A 22,963-nucleotide genomic window follows, 5' to 3' on the forward strand; every position below is an offset into this window, starting at 1 on the left:
AACTTCGCTCCCAACCCCACATCCCAACCCCACCTCCCACCTGTCAATCCCAGTCCCATCTCCCACCCCCATAGCAGTAGGGCGCACCCCGAGGCCCCGCCCCCTGCCCGCGCTCCTCCCACCAACAGCGCCGCGCCACGCCGCACCGCCCCCGGGCTGTCATTGGTCAGGTGCCGGTCCGTCCGGCCCCCGGGCTGTCATTGGTCAGGTGCCGGTCCGTCCGGCCCCCGGGCTGTCATTGGTCAGGTGCCGGTCCGTCCGGCCCCCGGGCTGTCATTGGTCAGGTGCCGGTCCCTCCCGCACTCGGGCTCTCGTTGGTCAGCGGCAGCGCCGCCGGCTCCGATTGGCTGAGGCGCGGCGCGCGGGAGCGGCCGTTAACAGCCGGCTCAGAGCTCTTCTCCCCTCAGGCGGCGGCGCTCCCGCAGCCCGGGCCGCCCCGCACCGCCGCTGCGCGCCGGAGCGGTCCGGGCAGCACCGAGACGGAACCGCGGCACGACGGGAGCGGTACTGAGCACAGCAGAGCCGGAGCCGGGAGGGACGGAGAGCGGCACCGGGACAGGGAAGGAAGCCTGCTGGGCTGAGGGGCTGGGAAGGCGGGGGGGGGATAGGGAGGCAGGCGGGGCTGCAGCGGCTGTGGTATCGGGGTACATGGGGCGATAGGGGTGGGTACAGCGGGATTTAGGGCAGCAGAGGGCTGTGAGGGGGTAACGGGGGGACACGGTGCTATAGGGAGCATTGGGGGGTGGGAGGGGCTGGGGAGAGCTACGGGGAGGGATTTAGGGGGCTGGGGGAGGAGAAGCAGCTGAGCCCAAAGGTAAGAGGAGCTCCTTGGGGTTTTTTGTGGGCTTGAAGCAAAGCTGAGAAGCCGTGCCCGGGAGGAGGTGTGGGCAGCTCCAGGCCACCTTGCTGTCTCCCCAGGAGATGCGGGCTGTGGGCTAGGCAGCGGGCAGGAGTGCTGGCCAGAAGCAAGCATCTCTTGGAGGAAGGCAAAGGGCGGAGGAGGTTGAAGGGGAGCTACCGGGCACGGGCTTGCTCAGCAAGGGGAGCAGAAGCCTGAAGGGCACGAGAGGGGAATAGAGAAGGGCAGGCAGTGGGCGTGAAGTTGTGAGCAGAGCTGAGAGGCACTTGGCAGAGCAGCAAGCAGAGCAGGCAAGTGTTGAGATTTGGTGTGAATAGCAGCAAAAGCCAAGAGCATGAAGAAGAAGGAAGTGAGGAGAAGGTAAGTGAAGGGCAGGCAGGTAATGGTAGGCTAAGGCAGGGGGAAGTGGAGGGGCAAGGGAGGTGAGGGTAAGGGAGAAAAGAGGGGATGGGAGAAGAGGAGGGGGGGGGGGGTTGAGGGGAGGGTTAAAGGAAAACTTATGATTAAAATCAGAAAAAAAAAGAGAAAGAAAAAAGAGGAAAAAATGAGGAGAAAATTCAGAGGGAAAAAAAAACCGAAAAAAGATTAAAGGAAATGGGAAAAAGAGGAAAAAAAAGAGAAAAATAAAAAAGAAAACAAAGAAAAAAAGATGAAAAAATAGAAAAAGGAAAAAGGAAAAAGAAAGAGACAAAATAGAGAAAAGAAAAAAGAATATATAATAAAAATAAGAAGAAAAGATGAAAAGAGAAAACAGAAAAAAATGACAAAAAGAGCAAAAAAAGAAATTAAGAAAGATAAAAGAAAAAGAGTAATGAAAAAAGAAAAAATGTATTTAATGGAAAAAACAAAAAAGAAAAATGAAAAAGAAAATAAAAGGAGAAAAAAAAAGAAGAGAGAGAAAATAATATATGAAAAGAGGAAAAAGGACTAAAAGAAGAAAAGAGAAGAAAGGCAAAGAGAATAGAAGAAAAAAGCCAAGTAAAAAGTGAAGAATAAGAGCTAAGAAAAGAATGGCTGGCAAGAAATATGGAGAGAGCAATGCATAGCGTTGCAAAGGAAAGCAAGGCAAGGGAATCCAGAAGAATTCAGTGAAGAGCAGGAGAGGTAAGTTTGGCAGAAGGCAAGGGGGAAGGGGAGGGGAAAGGGAGAAAAGAGGGGGAAGGGGAGGGGAGGGGAGGGAAAGCGAAGGAGGGGAGGAGAGGGGAGAGGAGAGGAAGGAGAAAATGAGAGGTAGGGGTGAGGGGAGGGGAGAGTGGGTGGGGTGGGAGGGTTGAAGGGGAAATGTCACTGAAGAACCGGCTTCTGTTTGGGCATTAAAAGAGAAAAGTGAATCTCTGGATCTGCATGAAGCAGTCAAAACAACACTGAAGTGATTTTCTTTCTCCTTTGACAGCGTCTCTGTCTCTTTAATGTCCCCTCCCAGCCGAGCCATTCCCCATTTCCGTGCTGTCCATGTGACATCAGTGGTCTCCTGCTGCTCTAGATGCCTGGGAATCCTCCCCAGCACGACAGCACACACAGCAAGCCCAGGGGGAAGCTGGCCCTGGTGGCGGAACAGATGTGCATCGTGGGGACGTGGGGTCACAACGCCCCGCCTGGTGCCGTGAGCTCACAATGCTCAGCGTGTGCCCCAGGCGTTCTGTGCCGCCCAGCAGCACTCGCTGTGGCTGCAGCGGTGGTGGTGGCAGCATGGCACGAGTGTGGGGGGCCACGGCCCCTGCCCGCCTTGCTCTCCTCCTCCTCCTCATGGCCATATGTTCCCAGGAGACTTGTGCTGCTCCGTGGCGAGCGCCAGCAGCAGGTGGGTGGGCAGAGATGGGGCCAAAACCGAGTGGCGGCGAGGGCGAGAGCTCCGGGCTCTTGTCCCCGTGTGCTGCCCTGGGGCTGCCTTCCGTGGGGGTGTTGGGATGGGGGGACAGGCAGCAGCGCAGGAGCCGGGCGAGGGCGTGAGGAAGCAGTGCTCTGCAGGGCTGGCTCCAGCCGTGCCGGGCCGTGGCTCTGCTGCTGGCTGAGCACGCTCTTCGCCCGGGGGTGACCGAGGGGGAGCTCAGAAGATGTGTGCTGGGAAAAGCGGGAGCATTTCTGCTCCGGCTTCCCGGTGCTCCCCATAGATGAATCCTGGTTCCCAGCAGAGACCCCCGGCTGGAGCCCAGATGGCTTCAGGTGTCTTTACTTGGTGTGCTCGTCCACACAGTCCCGGAGCGCTGTCGCACATGGCCTGGAGAGCTTCGGGGAGCTGCCCAGTGCCAGGCTCCAGGTCACCCTGTAGCTTTGGCAGTCACGGCCTGAGTCTGCCATCCCATTAGCTGAGCCCTCCCCCATCACTAAGGGAGGAGATGACAACATGCCATGGGAACATCCCTCTTCTGTTCTTGATTCTAGATGATGGTGCTCCATATGCAGACGGTCGGGCGATGACTACTTTTGTGCCTCAGGGGAAACCCAGAGGTAAGTTGTGAGTGTCTGCTTCCTTGAAGGCAGAAAAGTTCGTGCCGTCATAGTTTATTTGGGTACTCAGGAACCTCCAAGGGTCTTTCAAGTCTCTTTGTGCCTCAAAGGCTGTACACAGATCAGTCCTGAGTATTTCTTTATTTGGAGAGTTGTCACGTATCTGTGGGAAGGCAGCCCTTGCCACTTTTTGGAGGAGAGAACCTCTACGTTTGCTGTTTGGGCCATGTCATTCCCTGACCTGCAGCCAGTCCTCGCAGGTCACTGCAGAAAAAAACCCCAGGCCCCAAGGTGCAGTGGAAGCTCTCCTCACTTGTGTCTGATCACCTCTGTGCCTGCAGGTCCTCTTGGTGAATTACCAGAGCCGAATCCTGGTCCTGAGCCTGGGCTGGATGCCAGGGGTAAGTCACCAGCCTTCATCTCACGCTCTCTGCTCATATGTGGTTGTGGTAGTTCAGGAAGGCTTCAGCGTTTCGCTGCCCGGTGATTTCTACTCCACAAGAAGCCTGGGTGCCAGCCAACTGCCCACCTCTCCAGCTTGGCAACTTTCGACCCAAGTCTGGGTGCCACGTCGTCAGCTGAGCCCCTTCCAGTCACTGCAGGTCCCTAAGGAAGAGAGAGATCACAACACACCATGGCAATGTTTCTCCTTACAGCTGCGCCTGTAAGCAGTGTCTTGCCAAAGGCTCAGCATAATCTGCTCCATAAGCCTCCGATGGGCTATCCCAAAGGAAAGGGCCTTTAGATCTTCCCTTCCCCTTGCAGCCCCTTCCCTTCTGCAGACAGTTCCACACATGGTTCCTTCTTGGACTGGCACGGTGCTGCTGCAGGCACCCAGCAGCTATTTGCCAGCTGCTGCTGTGTAGCAGGGAGAGAAGAGCGCTGTGGAGCAAACCTGGCATTGCAGTCTGAACAAGTACCTGGCCATGTCTGACAGGAGCTGCTCTGTGTTTGTGTACAGGTGCGGGTGGAGTCGAATGGTCTCCAGCTTCCCAGCTGAGCTCCAGGACAGAAGCCCCAGCAACTCGTATTGGTATGCCGTGAGTTTTTGCTTCCTTTGAGAGATGCCAGCTCACAGTCCTGCTGTCAGCCAGGCATGTCTGCAGGTGTGAGTGAGAATGCACAGCTGCATGTGCGTGCCCTGTCCTCACACGATCCCCTGGCACCATCTGCTCTTCAGTGATGCTCTTGTGCAGCTGTGTAGATTGCAGTGTGTGGTGGGAAGTTCTCCTCATGCTTTGGGTGCAGAATTGCTTCCAGGGAAGGCTGTGCCAAATCCTCGGCCGCTTCCTGTGCTGGAGCCCCACAAGCATCCCAGGGTGGCTGTTGTCTTTGTTGACTTCACCGAAGAGACCGCTCAGTTCAATGCTTTGTTTCTCTGAGATTTATCTTAATGCTTTCTGTTAAGGTCCTGGCGGATGGAAAGTGGCATGGATAGATGGAAAATATTCCAAGAGACTGTCCCATTTATTGATGAGAATCATGAAGAAGGAAGCACGTGGTGAGTGTATTTCTGTCTGTACCCTGATTAAACAGATCCACACGCTCTCCTTCTGCTCTAGTGAGATTTAGTCAGACAACTACCCAGCCTCAGGAGGTGAGGGTGGGCGAGTGCAAAAGGAGTCTTAGAGCGTGATGGAGAAGAAGGAGCAAATCCATGGCCCGGGAGGGTCTGGACCGTGGCAGAGCCAGAGTGTAAACAAAGCTGAGAGGCCAAAAAGAGGTTCCAGAGTGCCTTGATGTGCAGCGCCTTAGGGAGTTCCCTTTGCTTGGCTGGAATCAGGGAAGCATTGCAGCCCGAGGATTTTCACGTGTTCCTGGAGGCCAACAAAATGCAAGACAACATTTTTGGCCATGTCAGACCTCTTGTGAGACTGCCAGTAGGGCACGAGACACAGCAGTGAGCACATTGTTCCTCCAGGTGTGGAAGATGAAGGACGTGCAAACACCACAGAAGATCAAGTGTTACTGAAGTGCTGCCTGGCACTGACTGCAGCTTTCCTGGTTTCCATGCTGGCAGCCATGATAACGTGCTGTCTGCTTATCCGGCGATGGAGGCAGAGAAACCAGTGAGTTGTTGTTCACCCCCACCCCCATCCTGCCCAACTCTTTACTGTGGGGCTGCTGTGAGCCCGGAGGCACTTGTAGTTCCAGCAGCACAGAGGCCGGTTAGTTGTTGGCTAACGTGGTCTGAGATTTACGCTATCAGATGTTTGAATTGGCACGGCCGTTCCTGCAGCCCATTCTTAGTGCTGGGCCTGAAACAGGCTCTTTGCCTTTGAGGAAGGAGAGCAGGGGCTCTCCTGTGCCCTCAGCACATTCCTCTCTCCGCAGGCGCCTCGCTGCAGCTGATGGAGCCCAGCACGATGTCCGCGGCCACAGTTTGCCCTCGTCCTGCTCTCCTCAAGGGGCCTGGCAGATGGACATGATGCCAACGGCCGTGACCACCTGCCCAGCGGCCGGATGGCACCACCAGGGCGGCCCCTGCCAGACCTGACAGCAGCCAGGCTCAGCTGCCCCCGCCTCGGGCCCCACAGCCCACCAGCCCAGGCTCTGCAGCCCGGGGGGCATTAACACCACCCCCCGTCCCCCACCGCCATCTTTCAGGGGACGGGAGGAACCCCCTTGGCTTGGAAACTTGTGCTCATCGGCCGGCACCCAAACAACGGCACCCTGGCGGATGAGCAACAGGCCCAGCAGCCCCCCAGCCGCCCTGGGCATCAAGACCCCCCCCCCGTCCCCCATCACCATCCTTCGGGGGTCGGGAGCGGTCCCTCAGGGTGTCAGCCTGGCGGCAGCCACATCCTTGGGGAAGCTTGAGAGGCCTGGCAGCCCCCAGCACCACCTCTGCCTTCGCTCTCCCCTCCAGCATCCATCAGGGGATGGAAGCGAGCCCAGCAGAGTGTAGACTTGGGGACACTGTCCAGCCGACAGACAACCGCTGCCTGGGGGAAGCCAACTGGCCCAGCAGCCCCCCGTCCCCTGGGCATCATCACCACCCTCCCACTCCCCTCCACCATCCTTCAGGAGGTGCGAGTGGCCCCCGTAGGTCGTCACTTCGGGGTCATTATCCAACACCCAGTTTGGGGCCATTATCCAAGACCCCAAAAACCACCCAGAATGCCAGGGGGAAGCATATCAGGCCCTGCAGCCCCCAGCCCTCCCAGCAACACCTCTGCCCTCCCACTCCTCTCCACCATCCATCAAGAGGTGGGAGCGGCCCCCTCAGGGGGGGCATCACGTAACACCTGTCAAACCACTGCCTGGGGGAAGTATGACAGGCACAGCGGCCCCCTGACCCCCGCCCCTTCCTCCCCCAGCATCACTTCTGCCCTCCCACTTCTCCACCATCAGTCAGGAGCTGGGAGCACCCCGTGTGTGGGTTTGGGGGCATCATCTGACAGCCAGAGAACCACAGCTGGCATCAACCGGGGCTTTCCAGCCTGTGCTGTGCCAATAAATAGAAAGTACCATCACAGTTGTCCACGCTGTACTGTTGTCATGGTCCACTGCCAGACCTTGTGTGCCACTTGGCATTGGCAGACAGCCACAGGTCGTGTGGGAATGGCTTTGAACTCCAAGAGTGGGAACTGAGGTCGATGTGTAGAGGAAATCCCTCCCCCAGAGGCAGCGAGGCCCTGGCCCAGGCTGCCCAGAGGCTGCGGGTGCCCTACGTCCCGGCTCGGGCAGGGGACAAGGGTGGCAGTTCATTATGCAAAAGCATCAGTGCTTCTGCGTGAGCTTTACCGGACAGCAGGCAATCATTTGCTCTGCAATAGGAACCAAGCAAGAACTATGAGCACATTTCCTCCCTCCTCTACTTCATTTTGCTTTGTGGGCTGGGCCGAGAATCTGAAAGTGGAGAGAGATGGGAGGAAGGCAGTGCTGCAAGCCTCGTATGCCTGCTGTCACTGCTCGCTCTGTGACTGCAGTCGCCTTAGCAGAGGCACAGTCCGTTGTGCTGCCAGCAGTGCCCAGCTGCCATGACAGCACCCTGCAGCTCCTCTCCAGCACCTGCCCTAGGCCACTGATTTCTCAGCATCCTCCAGGAGGTGCAACATTCCCCTGTTTCCTCTCAGCTCTCAGCACTGCTGCACTCCTCAGGAGCTGTGGCCACAACCAAAGCAGCCGTCAGTCAGTCGGCTGTAAAAGCATCCCGGTCCTCTGCAAGAGGACACAGTGCTCCTCTTCTGACAGCTTCCCTCAGCAGCCCAGCGCTGAAATGCTTTGTGGGGTTCCTTTGAGCAAGCTGCTGAGGACAGAGGCAGTCACATCAGCTGCCTGTACATTTACTGGGAGCTGTTTTTATGTTCATCCCTGGTCAACACCACAGAGGGTTCTTTCTTTCACATCCTTATCATACCTTTTTAACTGTTTTCTAAAAAAGTTTTCAGCACTACAAATGATGATTTTTAAAACATCTGTATGGAATATAGATATTCCAAATGAATTAAAATAAAGAGGAAGGGAGGAAGGAAGGAGGATGAAGGCAGGAAGGGAGGAAGGAAGCAAGGAAGGCAGGAAGGCAGGAAGGAAGGGAGGAAGGAAGCAAGGAAGGCAGGAAGGCAGGAAGGAAGGGAGGAAGGAAGCAAGGAAGGCAGGAAGGCAGGAAGGCAGGAAGCAAGGAAGGCAGGAAGCAAGGAAGGCAGGAAACAAGAAGCTGCTTCCTTCAAAAGTCAGAGTATTCTGACAAGGAGAAAACAGCAGAACTAAGCTTGCCATCACCACATCATTGCCATCAGGGCCCAAACTAAGGCAGCCAGCTGACCAGGGAAGAACATCCATTAGAGACTGTCTTCAAGCACGGTCACAGAATGTTTTTGTTATACTGAAGACTAAAGGACATCACTTCAGATTGACATCAGGGAGGAGACGGGGTAAAACTCCCCGCTGGCCCACACTGCAGGACCTGCTGCATGTTTTTCTGCACAGCTGCCATTTCTGAATGTGGAAAGAGGCAGTAAAACATACCTGGAAAGGGTTGAGAAGTCAGAGTCTCCGTAGCTACAGGAAGACGTTGGATGCCTTCTTTCTGTGGGAACCTCTGTGGAAAAGTGCTTTTAGGCAGCTTAAATCTCTGCCTTCTGACACAAGAGCAAAATGGAGCCAGGAATGTATTCTTACTTCCCTAATAAGAGCGTCAGTTTCCACACCCTGAGACTTCTTGTAGGGGTGTCCATGTGCTGTCTCCCAAAAACCAGTCGGGGGAAAGGCAGAGAGGGGTGTGCTCTGACAGCTCCAGGTCTTAAGACCTTAGAAACCCGGTCTCTTCCAAAAGTTGAGGGAGTTTCCATTCCTAGAGCTCAGCCCTGAAGTCTCGCTGGTTCAATTCCTCTCAATGACGCATCTAAAAGATGCAGTGCAGGTGGGCAAGGGCTCCACAGCTGCACAGCACAGCATCTAAGGGACAGCTCTTATTGAGCCGGCAGGTGTAACTGCTTCCCGAGGAGCTGTGCAGCCATAAAGGCATTCCAAAGCACCTCTTGCTCTTACATGAACGCATCACTGGCCTCATCTCACTGCCGTGCTTAATTCCCAGTGCTGACAGGTCTGTCCGGCTGCTCTGCCTAGAGAACCAGCATTTGTTTCAGGCACGTGTCCTGAACGAGCCACTTCGTTTCAGCAAGTTTAGCATCAGTGAGAGCTCCCTGCCCCAGCAAGTCTACCGAGCACCTGTGTGCTCTTACATCCCCGCACCACGCCGTGCTGCTCAGCGAGTCCAGCGCAGCTCTGCAGCACCCGGGGGACTACAGAACACGCGCCAGCGGTGAGCTGAGCTCGTTCTTCAGGTCCTGCTCCGGGCTGTGCCCTTCTCACATCCCACGCACCGAGCCCGGCCGGGCCACCGCTCGGTTCTTCCTTGGAGGAGAAAGCGGCCAGAGATGCCGCCGCAGGAGCCGTGAGAAAACCGGGCAGAGATGCGCGCTCGGCTTTCAAGAAGCGCCAGCAGCTCGGAATCGGCCTGGAGACAGCGATGCTGGGGAAGCCGGAGACGCCGCACGTCTCGGCGCGGCTCCCGCAGGAGCGCTGCCGCTCGACGGCGTCGCCACGGCGACGGCGCCTCAGCGCCTCAGCGCCTCAGCGCCTCGGCGCCGGTCCGTCGCTACGGCGCCGCGCCGTCCCCGCCGAGTGACGTCATCACGCCGCGACCCGAGGAGGCGGCCGTGCGGAAGCGGGGCGGGGCGCCTCGGGGCTCCGGGCGCCGCCTCGGCTCCTACAGGTGGGTGTTCGGGGGGCGCCGCGGCGGGGGGGCCGCGTGCCGCTCTGCCTCGGCCCCGCGGGGTCTCCGTGCTGCTCGGGGCTTCCCTCGGCGGGGGCGGCTGCCCTGCGTCTCGCCGCCTCCCCCACCCCGTGTCTTTCGCTGCCCTCCCCCCCTCCCCCTGCCGCTGATCGCCCACCCCCCCCGTCCCTCTGTGCGCCCCCCGGGGTTACACCCCCCCCCCTGCCCCCCTCCCTTCCAGTTCCCCCGTTCTGATCGCCGTAGTCCTCTTCCACCCCTCCCCTCTGTGCCTCCCCCATTCTGATCCCCGGGTCGTCCCCCCCCCCGATCCCTCATCCCCCCCCAGTCCCCCGTTCTGATCCCTGGTGTCCCCCCACCCTCCCACCGGTCTCCCCATTCTGTTCCCTAGAGTCCCCCCCCTTTCCCAGTCTCCTCTATCTGACCCCCGAACCCCCTCTCCTCCCCCCGGTGCCCCTCCCCTCCACTTCCCCCATTCTGATCCCCAGAGTCTCCTACCACCCCCCATTCCCCTCGATTTGACCCCCAGGGTCCCGTGTCCTCCCTTCTCCTCCCACCTCCTGGCCCCTTTTTCTGACCCCTAGAGTCCCCTGTACCCCCGGTGCGCTCCTCCCTGACCCCTGCAGTCATTCCCTCATTTTGACCTCCAATCCCCCTCAGCCAGACCCCATAGAAGCCTCGCACAACCCCTGGCTCTTCCCTCCCACCCCTCCATCCACCCCCAGATGCTCTTCCTGCTTTGTAGAAATTCTGTTCACCCCTTTCCCCCCCACAAGCCACTAAGTTTCCCCCCAGACTCTTTTTCGACCCCATAGACATCCCACTCTCCTCTTCTCCCCCCCAGTATTTCCCTAAGGTGTCCCCCAGACTCCCCTTCCACCCCATAGAAGCCCCCCACAACCCTCCAGATTTCCTCTGCCACCCCTTCTCCATTCCTAGACCCCTTTTCCTCCCAACAGAGACCCAACTCACCCCTTTTTTCCCCCACACAACCCCCCGTCCACTCCCAGACCCCCCTTTCTGCCCTACAAAAGCCCCCTTTCCACCCCTCAAGTTCCCCTGCACAACGTACCCCTCCATCCCCAGGACCCTTTCCACTCACAGAAGTCTCGTTCTGCTCTTTTCCCCCTCACAACCCCCGCTCTCCATCCTCAGAGCCCCTTTCCACGCCATAGAAGCCCTCCACAATCCCTCAGTTTCCCCTTCCAACCTTTCTCCACCTCCAGACCCTCTTTCCACCTCACCGGAGCCCCACTCACACCTTTCCCCCCATAGATTCCCCACGAGCCCCCCCCCTATATAGCCCTGGAGGCATGCAGAAGAATCTGGAGATGTTGTAGAGGGGTTTGGGGCATCCAGTTGGTCCCCAGGTGGGTCCAAGGTGTCCTTGGATTCATACAGAAGGATCAGGAGATGTCCCAGAGGGATCCTGAGGGTGTCCAGGGGGTCCCAAGAATGGTCCTGGGGGGCCCTGGAAGGATCTGGAAGCTCCCAGGATGGGTCCAGGAGCTCCGAGGAGCCACTGGGATGATCTGGAGATGTCCCAGTAGAGTCTGGTAGGGTCCAGAGAGTCCTCATGTGGGTCTGAGTGGTCCTGGAGTCATCCCGTCATCAGACACATCTCTGGGGATGTCCCAGAGAGGACTTGGAGGGTCCAGGGGGTCCTCAAATTGATGCAGGGGGTCCTTGGACTCATCCAGAAGGGTCTGCAGACGTCCCAGAATGATCCTGTGGAATGTGGGGGGGTCCTCAGGTGGGTTCAGAGGGTCCTATTGTCTTCTGGAAGGGTCTGGAGATGTCCCATGGGTGTCTTGGGGTCCCCACGGGTTCCTGGAGTCCTCCAGAGGTCTCCAAAGGGGATTTTGAGGACAACCTCACATAGTAACACACTCTTTGTCCCCCGTGGGATCGCCCCCAAAAATGTCTGTTTCCGTTGAAATCAATACTCTGTCACTTTTCTTTTTTTTTTTTTTTGCCACTTCCTTTCAGAAATGGATGGTTCCCACCAATCCCTGTGCAAAGCCCCACGGAAACAACTCCCCCCAGGGCCACCGGGTGACACCAAACAACCGCCTGTCCCCGAAGTTCTCACTGTCACCGTAACCGTGGAACCTGGGGCCGTACCAACGTACCTCGAGAGCCCCATCAGCGTCCTACAGCTCCTGGACGCTGTCACCTGGCTGTCCATGTCTGTCCCCCCTGCCATGGTGGCACAACTTCAGCACGGTGCCATCCTCATTGAAGAGGTGATGAGGAGGGGTACAGGGAGGGGGGCTGGGGACAGTCAGGGGACACGTGGGGTCTGGTGCAGGTGTGACATGGTCTCGCTGGTGTCACCATCGTTGGGTGTCACCTTCACTGGATGCCATTGGGTGTCACTGAGTGTCACTGTCTTCAGGTGACGCCGTGACACAGGATGCCCTCGATGTGGAACAGCCGTGACGCAGTGTCCCCATCCCTGGCTGTCACTGTTGTTACCGTCATCTGGTGTCACCATCACTTGTGCGTCACCATCTAACGGGTGACACCATTCCCTGCACTCTGACCATCACATGGGGGCAGGCACAGGCGGCACCACGTTGTCACCATGCTGTCACTGAGCCTCTCACTGTTGTTTGTCACCCCTCCAGACCTGCCTACCGCAGGATCCGGTGACACCGGAGTCCTCTGGTGCTGTCACCATCGTCTGCCATGAGGACGGGGACACGCACGGTGGTGACCTCTGTGCCACCACCAGAGGGGACTGTGTGACACCAGCGTGGCACAGCCGTGATGCGGTGTCATCACCGTTGGGCGTCACTCCTGGCAGCTGGCGCCGGGTGTCACCGTCATGCAGAGGGAACAAAAAAAGCCCTGGGGACATTGAGCCGAAGCTGGGGACACCGTGACCACCTGGAGGACTTCCCGGGGAAGTGGGAACACCACATGACAATGTCACACCACCAAAACTGGGGACATCCCTGTGTCACACCCCAAAGCTTGGGACACCTTCATGGCACCCTGGTGGTGTCATATCCTAGAGTTGTGAACACCCCCCAGAGTTTGGGGCAGCCCTCTGGAGACGCCACAGAAAACATTGTTCCCATGGGGCGGGGTTGACACCCCTCACTTTTCTAATTAAGGTTTATTTTTGATCATGGGGGTTGGGGGATGTCCTCCCCATGTAAGTGATAAAGGGCAGAGGAGCGGCTGTGGGGCTCCATGTGTCACACTGGGGGTAAACTCTGGGGACAGAGGTCACTGCAGCATCCTGGCCCCATCGCCCCTATGGCCCCATAACCACTACAGCCCCATCTCGTAGCCATCCCTCGTCCGTATCCCACAACTTTATCCCATCCCATATCCATCATATCCACCCCACAGCCATCTCAAACCCATCCCGTATCCATACCCCCACATCCTATCCCCATCCCTAACCCTATATCCATATCCATTCCGAATCCTTATCCCCACACGCATCCCATGTCCATTCCATCTACTTATCCCATGCCACTATCATCCCAATCCCATCCCGCGTCCCTATTTCATCCCCAATCCATCCCACCTTCTTCAGTGTTGGTCCCACGTCCATCCCAAGCCCATCCCATATGTATTCCATTTTCCTATCTCCCATTCCATATCCACCCCATATCCATATCCCCACACCCCAACCCTACATTTCACATCCCAATGCACAACCAACATCCCAACCCCAGCTCCCAAGCCCAGTTCCAAACTTCGCTCCCAACCCCACATCCCAACCCCACCTCCCACCTGTCAATCCCAGTCCCATCTCCCACCCCCATAGCAGTAGGGCGCACCCCGAGGCCCCGCCCCCTGCCCGCGCTCCTCCCACCAACAGCGCCGCGCCACGCCGCACCGCCCCCGGGCTGTCATTGGTCAGGTGCCGGTCCGTCCGGCCCCCGGGCTGTCATTGGTCAGGTGCCGGTCCGTCCGGCCCCCGGGCTGTCATTGGTCAGGTGCCGGTCCGTCCGGCCCCCGGGCTGTCATTGGTCAGGTGCCGGTCCCTCCCGCACTCGGGCTCTCGTTGGTCAGCGGCAGCGCCGCCGGCTCCGATTGGCTGAGGCGCGGCGCGCGGGAGCGGCCGTTAACAGCCGGCTCAGAGCTCTTCTCCCCTCAGGCGGCGGCGCTCCCGCAGCCCGGGCCGCCCCGCACCGCCGCTGCGCGCCGGAGCGGTCCGGGCAGCACCGAGACGGAACCGCGGCACGACGGGAGCGGTACTGAGCACAGCAGAGCCGGAGCCGGGAGGGACGGAGAGCGGCACCGGGACAGGGAAGGAAGCCTGCTGGGCTGAGGGGCTGGGAAGGCGGGGGGGGGATAGGGAGGCAGGCGGGGCTGCAGCGGCTGTGGTATCGGGGTACATGGGGCGATAGGGGTGGGTACAGCGGGATTTAGGGCAGCAGAGGGCTGTGAGGGGGTAACGGGGGGACACGGTGCTATAGGGAGCATTGGGGGGTGGGAGGGGCTGGGGAGAGCTACGGGGAGGGATTTAGGGGGCTGGGGGAGGAGAAGCAGCTGAGCCCAAAGGTAAGAGGAGCTCCTTGGGGTTTTTTGTGGGCTTGAAGCAAAGCTGAGAAGCCGTGCCCGGGAGGAGGTGTGGGCAGCTCCAGGCCACCTTGCTGTCTCCCCAGGAGATGCGGGCTGTGGGCTAGGCAGCGGGCAGGAGTGCTGGCCAGAAGCAAGCATCTCTTGGAGGAAGGCAAAGGGCGGAGGAGGTTGAAGGGGAGCTACCGGGCACGGGCTTGCTCAGCAAGGGGAGCAGAAGCCTGAAGGGCACGAGAGGGGAATAGAGAAGGGCAGGCAGTGGGCGTGAAGTTGTGAGCAGAGCTGAGAGGCACTTGGCAGAGCAGCAAGCAGAGCAGGCAAGTGTTGAGATTTGGTGTGAATAGCAGCAAAAGCCAAGAGCATGAAGAAGAAGGAAGTGAGGAGAAGGTAAGTGAAGGGCAGGCAGGTAATGGTAGGCTAAGGCAGGGGGAAGTGGAGGGGCAAGGGAGGTGAGGGTAAGGGAGAAAAGAGGGGATGGGAGAAGAGGAGGGGGGGGGGGGTTGAGGGGAGGGTTAAAGGAAAACTTATGATTAAAATCAGAAAAAAAAAGAGAAAGAAAAAAGAGGAAAAAATGAGGAGAAAATTCAGAGGGAAAAAAAAACCGAAAAAAGATTAAAGGAAATGGGAAAAAGAGGAAAAAAAAGAGAAAAATAAAAAAGAAAACAAAGAAAAAAAGATGAAAAAATAGAAAAAGGAAAAAGGAAAAAGAAAGAGACAAAATAGAGAAAAGAAAAAAGAATATATAATAAAAATAAGAAGAAAAGATGAAAAGAGAAAACAGAAAAAAATGACAAAAAGAGCAAAAAAAGAAATTAAGAAAGATAAAAGAAAAAGAGTAATGAAAAAAGAAAAAATGTATTTAATGGAAAAAACAAAAAAGAAAAATGAAAAAGAAAATAAAAGGAGAAAAAAAAAGAAGAGAGAGAAAATAATATATGAAAAGAGGAAAAAGGACTAAAAGAAGAAAAGAGAAGAAAGGCAAAGAGAATAGAAGAAAAAAGCCAAGTAAAAAGTGAAGAATAAGAGCTAAGAAAAGAATGGCTGGCAAGAAATATGGAGAGAGCAATGCATAGCGTTGCAAAGGAAAGCAAGGCAAGGGAATCCAGAAGAATTCAGTGAAGAGCAGGAGAGGTAAGTTTGGCAGAAGGCAAGGGGGAAGGGGAGGGGAAAGGGAGAAAAGAGGGGGAAGGGGAGGGGAGGGGAGGGAAAGCGAAGGAGGGGAGGAGAGGGGAGAGGAGAGGAAGGAGAAAATGAGAGGTAGGGGTGAGGGGAGGGGAGAGTGGGTGGGGTGGGAGGGTTGAAGGGGAAATGTCACTGAAGAACCGGCTTCTGTTTGGGCATTAAAAGAGAAAAGTGAATCTCTGGATCTGCATGAAGCAGTCAAAACAACACTGAAGTGATTTTCTTTCTCCTTTGACAGCGTCTCTGTCTCTTTAATGTCCCCTCCCAGCCGAGCCATTCCCCATTTCCGTGCTGTCCATGTGACATCAGTGGTCTCCTGCTGCTCTAGATGCCTGGGAATCCTCCCCAGCACGACAGCACACACAGCAAGCCCAGGGGGAAGCTGGCCCTGGTGGCGGAACAGATGTGCATCGTGGGGACGTGGGGTCACAACGCCCCGCCTGGTGCCGTGAGCTCACAATGCTCAGCGTGTGCCCCAGGCGTTCTGTGCCGCCCAGCAGCACTCGCTGTGGCTGCAGCGGTGGTGGTGGCAGCATGGCACGAGTGTGGGGGGCCACGGCCCCTGCCCGCCTTGCTCTCCTCCTCCTCCTCATGGCCATATGTTCCCAGGAGACTTGTGCTGCTCCGTGGCGAGCGCCAGCAGCAGGTGGGTGGGCAGAGATGGGGCCAAAACCGAGTGGCGGCGAGGGCGAGAGCTCCGGGCTCTTGTCCCCGTGTGCTGCCCTGGGGCTGCCTTCCGTGGGGGTGTTGGGATGGGGGGACAGGCAGCAGCGCAGGAGCCGGGCGAGGGCGTGAGGAAGCAGTGCTCTGCAGGGCTGGCTCCAGCCGTGCCGGGCCGTGGCTCTGCTGCTGGCTGAGCACGCTCTTCGCCCGGGGGTGACCGAGGGGGAGCTCAGAAGATGTGTGCTGGGAAAAGCGGGAGCATTTCTGCTCCGGCTTCCCGGTGCTCCCCATAGATGAATCCTGGTTCCCAGCAGAGACCCCCGGCTGGAGCCCAGATGGCTTCAGGTGTCTTTACTTGGTGTGCTCGTCCACACAGTCCCGGAGCGCTGTCGCACATGGCCTGGAGAGCTTCGGGGAGCTGCCCAGTGCCAGGCTCCAGGTCACCCTGTAGCTTTGGCAGTCACGGCCTGAGTCTGCCATCCCATTAGCTGAGCCCTCCCCCATCACTAAGGGAGGAGATGACAACATGCCATGGGAACATCCCTCTTCTGTTCTTGATTCTAGATGATGGTGCTCCATATGCAGACGGTCGGGCGATGACTACTTTTGTGCCTCAGGGGAAACCCAGAGGTAAGTTGTGAGTGTCTGCTTCCTTGAAGGCAGAAAAGTTCGTGCCGTCATAGTTTATTTGGGTACTCAGGAACCTCCAAGGGTCTTTCAAGTCTCTTTGTGCCTCAAAGGCTGTACACAGATCAGTCCTGAGTATTTCTTTATTTGGAGAGTTGTCACGTATCTGTGGGAAGGCAGCCCTTGCCACTTTTTGGAGGAGAGAACCTCTACGTTTGCTGTTTGGGCCATGTCATTCCCTGACCTGCAGCCAGTCCTCGCAGGTCACTGCAGAAAAAAACCCCAGGCCCCAAGGTGCAGTGGAAGCTCTCCTCACTTGTGTCTGATCACCTCTGTGCCTGCAGGTCCTCTTGGTGAATTACCAGAGCCGAATCCTGGTCCTGAGCCTGGGCTGGATGCCAGGGGTAAGTCACCAGCCTTCATCTCACGCTCTCTGCTCATATGTGGTTGTGGTAGTTCAGGAAGGCTTCAGCGTTTCGCTGCCCGGTGATTTCTACTCCACAAGAAGCCTGGGTGCCAGCCAACTGCCCACCTCTCCAGCTTGGCAACTTTCGACCCAAGTCTGGGTGCCACGTCGTCAGCTGAGCCCCTTCCAGTCACTGCAGGTCCCTAAGGAAGAGAGAGATCACAACACACCATGGCAATGTTTCTCCTTACAGCTGCGCCTGTAAGCAGTGTCTTGCCAAAGGCTCAGCATAATCTGCTCCATAAGCCTCCGATGGGCTATCCCAAAGGAAAGGGCCTTTAGATCTTCCCTTCCCCTTGCAGCCCCTTCCCTTCTGCAGACAGTTCCACACATGGTTCCTTCTTGGACTGGCACGGTGCTGCTGCAGGCACCCAGCAGCTATTTGCCAGCTGCTGCTGTGTAGCAGGGAGAGAAGAGCGCTGTGGAGCAAACCTGGCATTGCAGTCTGAACAAGTACCTGGCCATGTCTGACAGGAGCTGCTCTGTGTTTGTGTACAGGTGCGGGTGGAGTCGAATGGTCTCCAGCTTCCCAGCTGAGCTCCAGGACAGAAGCCCCAGCAACTCGTATTGGTATGCCGTGAGTTTTTGCTTCCTTTGAGAGATGCCAGCTCACAGTCCTGCTGTCAGCCAGGCATGTCTGCAGGTGTGAGTGAGAATGCACAGCTGCATGTGCGTGCCCTGTCCTCACACGATCCCCTGGCACCATCTGCTCTTCAGTGATGCTCTTGTGCAGCTGTGTAGATTGCAGTGTGTGGTGGGAAGTTCTCCTCATGCTTTGGGTGCAGAATTGCTTCCAGGGAAGGCTGTGCCAAATCCTCGGCCGCTTCCTGTGCTGGAGCCCCACAAGCATCCCAGGGTGGCTGTTGTCTTTGTTGACTTCACCGAAGAGACCGCTCAGTTCAATGCTTTGTTTCTCTGAGATTTATCTTAATGCTTTCTGTTAAGGTCCTGGCGGATGGAAAGTGGCATGGATAGATGGAAAATATTCCAAGAGACTGTCCCATTTATTGATGAGAATCATGAAGAAGGAAGCACGTGGTGAGTGTATTTCTGTCTGTACCCTGATTAAACAGATCCACACGCTCTCCTTCTGCTCTAGTGAGATTTAGTCAGACAACTACCCAGCCTCAGGAGGTGAGGGTGGGCGAGTGCAAAAGGAGTCTTAGAGCGTGATGGAGAAGAAGGAGCAAATCCATGGCCCGGGAGGGTCTGGACCGTGGCAGAGCCAGAGTGTAAACAAAGCTGAGAGGCCAAAAAGAGGTTCCAGAGTGCCTTGATGTGCAGCGCCTTAGGGAGTTCCCTTTGCTTGGCTGGAATCAGGGAAGCATTGCAGCCCGAGGATTTTCACGTGTTCCTGGAGGCCAACAAAATGCAAGACAACATTTTTGGCCATGTCAGACCTCTTGTGAGACTGCCAGTAGGGCACGAGACACAGCAGTGAGCACATTGTTCCTCCAGGTGTGGAAGATGAAGGACGTGCAAACACCACAGAAGATCAAGTGTTACTGAAGTGCTGCCTGGCACTGACTGCAGCTTTCCTGGTTTCCATGCTGGCAGCCATGATAACGTGCTGTCTGCTTATCCGGCGATGGAGGCAGAGAAACCAGTGAGTTGTTGTTCACCCCCACCCCCATCCTGCCCAACTCTTTACTGTGGGGCTGCTGTGAGCCCGGAGGCACTTGTAGTTCCAGCAGCACAGAGGCCGGTTAGTTGTTGGCTAACGTGGTCTGAGATTTACGCTATCAGATGTTTGAATTGGCACGGCCGTTCCTGCAGCCCATTCTTAGTGCTGGGCCTGAAACAGGCTCTTTGCCTTTGAGGAAGGAGAGCAGGGGCTCTCCTGTGCCCTCAGCACATTCCTCTCTCCGCAGGCGCCTCGCTGCAGCTGATGGAGCCCAGCACGATGTCCGCGGCCACAGTTTGCCCTCGTCCTGCTCTCCTCAAGGGGCCTGGCAGATGGACATGATGCCAACGGCCGTGACCACCTGCCCAGCGGCCGGATGGCACCACCAGGGCGGCCCCTGCCAGACCTGACAGCAGCCAGGCTCAGCTGCCCCCGCCTCGGGCCCCACAGCCCACCAGCCCAGGCTCTGCAGCCCGGGGGGCATTAACACCACCCCCCGTCCCCCACCGCCATCTTTCAGGGGACGGGAGGAACCCCCTTGGCTTGGAAACTTGTGCTCATCGGCCGGCACCCAAACAACGGCACCCTGGCGGATGAGCAACAGGCCCAGCAGCCCCCCAGCCGCCCTGGGCATCAAGACCCCCCCCCCGTCCCCCATCACCATCCTTCGGGGGTCGGGAGCGGTCCCTCAGGGTGTCAGCCTGGCGGCAGCCACATCCTTGGGGAAGCTTGAGAGGCCTGGCAGCCCCCAGCACCACCTCTGCCTTCGCTCTCCCCTCCAGCATCCATCAGGGGATGGAAGCGAGCCCAGCAGAGTGTAGACTTGGGGACACTGTCCAGCCGACAGACAACCGCTGCCTGGGGGAAGCCAACTGGCCCAGCAGCCCCCCGTCCCCTGGGCATCATCACCACCCTCCCACTCCCCTCCACCATCCTTCAGGAGGTGCGAGTGGCCCCCGTAGGTCGTCACTTCGGGGTCATTATCCAACACCCAGTTTGGGGCCATTATCCAAGACCCCAAAAACCACCCAGAATGCCAGGGGGAAGCATATCAGGCCCTGCAGCCCCCAGCCCTCCCAGCAACACCTCTGCCCTCCCACTCCTCTCCACCATCCATCAAGAGGTGGGAGCGGCCCCCTCAGGGGGGGCATCACGTAACACCTGTCAAACCACTGCCTGGGGGAAGTATGACAGGCACAGCGGCCCCCTGACCCCCGCCCCTTCCTCCCCCAGCATCACTTCTGCCCTCCCACTTCTCCACCATCAGTCAGGAGCTGGGAGCACCCCGTGTGTGGGTTTGGGGGCATCATCTGACAGCCAGAGAACCACAGCTGGCATCAACCGGGGCTTTCCAGCCTGTGCTGTGCCAATAAATAGAAAGTACCATCACAGTTGTCCACGCTGTACTGTTGTCATGGTCCACTGCCAGACCTTGTGTGCCACTTGGCATTGGCAGACAGCCACAGGTCGTGTGGGAATGGCTTTGAACTCCAAGAGTGGGAACTGAGGTCGATGTGTAGAGGAAATCCCTCCCCCAGAGGCAGCGAGGCCCTGGCCCAGGCTGCCCAGAGGCTGCGGGTGCCCTACGTCCCGGCTCGGGCAGGGGACAAGGGTGGCAGTTCATTATGCAAAAGCATCAGTGCTTCTGCGTGAGCTTTACCGGACAGCAGGCAATCATTTGCTCTGCAATAGGAACCAAGCAAGAACTATGAGCACATTTCCTCCCTCCTCTACTTCATTTTGCTTTGTGGGCTGGGCCGAGAATCTGAAAGTGGAGAGAGATGGGAGGAAGGCAGTGCTGCAAGCCTCGTATGCCTGCTGTCACTGCTCGCTCTGTGACTGCAGTCGCCTTAGCAGAGGCACAGTCCGTTGTGCTGCCAGCAGTGCCCAGCTGCCATGACAGCACCCTGCAGCTCCTCTCCAGCACCTGCCCTAGGCCACTGATTTCTCAGCATCCTCCAGGAGGTGCAACATTCCCCTGTTTCCTCTCAGCTCTCAGCACTGCTGCACTCCTCAGGAGCTGTGGCCACAACCAAAGCAGCCGTCAGTCAGTCGGCTGTAAAAGCATCCCGGTCCTCTGCAAGAGGACACAGTGCTCCTCTTCTGACAGCTTCCCTCAGCAGCCCAGCGCTGAAATGCTTTGTGGGGTTCCTTTGAGCAAGCTGCTGAGGACAGAGGCAGTCACATCAGCTGCCTGTACATTTACTGGGAGCTGTTTTTATGTTCATCCCTGGTCAACACCACAGAGGGTTCTTTCTTTCACATCCTTATCATACCTTTTTAACTGTTTTCTAAAAAAGTTTTCAGCACTACAAATGATGATTTTTAAAACATCTGTATGGAATATAGATATTCCAAATGAATTAAAATAAAGAGGAAGGGAGGAAGGAAGGAGGATGAAGGCAGGAAGGGAGGAAGGAAGCAAGGAAGGCAGGAAGGCAGGAAGGAAGGGAGGAAGGAAGCAAGGAAGGCAGGAAGGCAGGAAGGAAGGGAGGAAGGAAGCAAGGAAGGCAGGAAGGCAGGAAGGCAGGAAGCAAGGAAGGCAGGAAACAAGAAGCTGCTTCCTTCAAAAGTCAGAGTATTCTGACAAGGAGAAAACAGCAGAACTAAGCTTGCCATCACCACATCATTGCCATCAGGGCCCAAACTAAGGCAGCCAGCTGACCAGGGAAGAACATCCATTAGAGACTGTCTTCAAGCACGGTCACAGAATGTTTTTGTTATACTGAAGACTAAAGGACATCACTTCAGATTGACATCAGGGAGGAGACGGGGTAAAACTCCCCGCTGGCCCACACTGCAGGACCTGCTGCATGTTTTTCTGCACAGCTGCCATTTCTGAATGTGGAAAGAGGCAGTAAAACATACCTGGAAAGGGTTGAGAAGTCAGAGTCTCCGTAGCTACAGGAAGACGTTGGATGCCTTCTTTCTGTGGGAACCTCTGTGGAAAAGTGCTTTTAGGCAGCTTAAATCTCTGCCTTCTGACACAAGAGCAAAATGGAGCCAGGAATGTATTCTTACTTCCCTAATAAGAGCGTCAGTTTCCACACCCTGAGACTTCTTGTAGGGGTGTCCATGTGCTGTCTCCCAAAAACCAGTCGGGGGAAAGGCAGAGAGGGGTGTGCTCTGCCAGCTCCAGGTCTTAAGACCTTAGAAACCCGGTCTCTTCCAAAAGTTGAGGGAGTTTCCATTCCTAGAGCTCAGCCCTGAAGTCTCGCTGGTTCAATTCCTCTCAATGACGCATCTAAAAGATGCAGTGCAGGTGGGCAAGGGCTCCACAGCTGCACAGCACAGCATCTAAGGGACAGCTCTTATTGAGCCGGCAGGTGTAACTGCTTCCCGAGGAGCTGTGCAGCCATAAAGGCATTCCAAAGCACCTCTTGCTCTTACATGAACGCATCACTGGCCTCATCTCACTGCCGTGCTTAATTCCCAGTGCTGACAGGTCTGTCCGGCTGCTCTGCCTAGAGAACCAGCATTTGTTTCAGGCACGTGTCCTGAACGAGCCACTTCGTTTCAGCAAGTTTAGCATCAGTGAGAGCTCCCTGCCCCAGCAAGTCTACCGAGCACCTGTGTGCTCTTACATCCCCGCACCACGCCGTGCTGCTCAGCGAGTCCAGCGCAGCTCTGCAGCACCCGGGGGACTACAGAACACGCGCCAGCGGTGAGCTGAGCTCGTTCTTCAGGTCCTGCTCCGGGCTGTGCCCTTCTCACATCCCACGCACCGAGCCCGGCCGGGCCACCGCTCGGTTCTTCCTTGGAGGAGAAAGCGGCCAGAGATGCCGCCGCAGGAGCCGTGAGAAAACCGGGCAGAGATGCGCGCTCGGCTTTCAAGAAGCGCCAGCAGCTCGGAATCGGCCTGGAGACAGCGATGCTGGGGAAGCCGGAGACGCCGCACGTCTCGGCGCGGCTCCCGCAGGAGCGCTGCCGCTCGACGGCGTCGCCACGGCGACGGCGCCTCAGCGCCTCAGCGCCTCAGCGCCTCGGCGCCGGTCCGTCGCTACGGCGCCGCGCCGTCCCCGCCGAGTGACGTCATCACGCCGCGACCCGAGGAGGCGGCCGTGCGGAAGCGGGGCGGGGCGCCTCGGGGCTCCGGGCGCCGCCTCGGCTCCTACAGGTGGGTGTTCGGGGGGCGCCGCGGCGGGGGGGCCGCGTGCCGCTCTGCCTCGGCCCCGCGGGGTCTCCGTGCTGCTCGGGGCTTCCCTCGGCGGGGGCGGCTGCCCTGCGTCTCGCCGCCTCCCCCACCCCGTGTCTTTCGCTGCCCTCCCCCCCTCCCCCTGCCGCTGATCGCCCACCCCCCCCGTCCCTCTG

The 22,963-nt window shown here is 57.4% G+C and overlaps 3 protein-coding genes across 10 annotated transcripts in view; 2 read left to right on the plus strand and 1 right to left on the minus strand.

The window, feature by feature from the left end:
* The window catches only part of LOC116243432 (uncharacterized), a 284,197-nt gene that overhangs the window by 64,377 nt on the left and 196,857 nt on the right, over positions 1-22,963 (minus strand). The window lies entirely within an intron of this gene.
* LOC149913260 (uncharacterized) lies at positions 1,724-6,781 on the plus strand. 3 transcript variants are annotated; one of them, XM_090130257.1, is made up of 8 exons: positions 1,724-1,963; positions 2,283-2,660; positions 3,242-3,307; positions 3,649-3,708; positions 4,269-4,340; positions 4,716-4,808; positions 5,229-5,376; positions 5,642-6,781. In XM_090130257.1, exons 2-8 carry the CDS (start codon positions 2,474-2,476, stop codon positions 5,802-5,804), a joined length of 789 nt encoding a protein of 262 aa, XP_089986383.1. In that variant the 5' UTR covers positions 1,724-1,963; positions 2,283-2,473; the 3' UTR covers positions 5,805-6,781. The 3 variants fall into 3 exon arrangements, with proteins under 3 accessions (XP_089986383.1, XP_089986381.1, XP_089986382.1); XM_090130255.1 differs by having other exon boundaries at positions 1,728-1,963; positions 2,253-2,660; XM_090130256.1 differs by lacking the exon at positions 1,724-1,963 and having other exon boundaries at positions 2,106-2,660.
* LOC149913261 (uncharacterized) lies at positions 14,982-20,039 on the plus strand. 3 transcript variants are annotated; one of them, XM_090130254.1, is made up of 8 exons: positions 14,982-15,221; positions 15,541-15,918; positions 16,500-16,565; positions 16,907-16,966; positions 17,527-17,598; positions 17,974-18,066; positions 18,487-18,634; positions 18,900-20,039. In XM_090130254.1, the coding sequence occupies exons 2-8, from the start codon at positions 15,732-15,734 to the stop codon at positions 19,060-19,062; spliced, it is 789 nt and encodes a 262-aa protein (XP_089986380.1). In that variant the 5' UTR covers positions 14,982-15,221; positions 15,541-15,731; the 3' UTR covers positions 19,063-20,039. The 3 variants fall into 3 exon arrangements, with proteins under 3 accessions (XP_089986380.1, XP_089986378.1, XP_089986379.1); XM_090130252.1 differs by having other exon boundaries at positions 14,986-15,221; positions 15,511-15,918; XM_090130253.1 differs by lacking the exon at positions 14,982-15,221 and having other exon boundaries at positions 15,364-15,918.

Source organism: Phasianus colchicus, chromosome 39 (genome assembly GCF_987193195.1).
Source record: "Phasianus colchicus chromosome 39, bPhaCol1.hap1.1, whole genome shotgun sequence".
In the NCBI taxonomy this organism is placed as follows: domain Eukaryota; kingdom Metazoa; phylum Chordata; class Aves; order Galliformes; family Phasianidae; genus Phasianus; species Phasianus colchicus.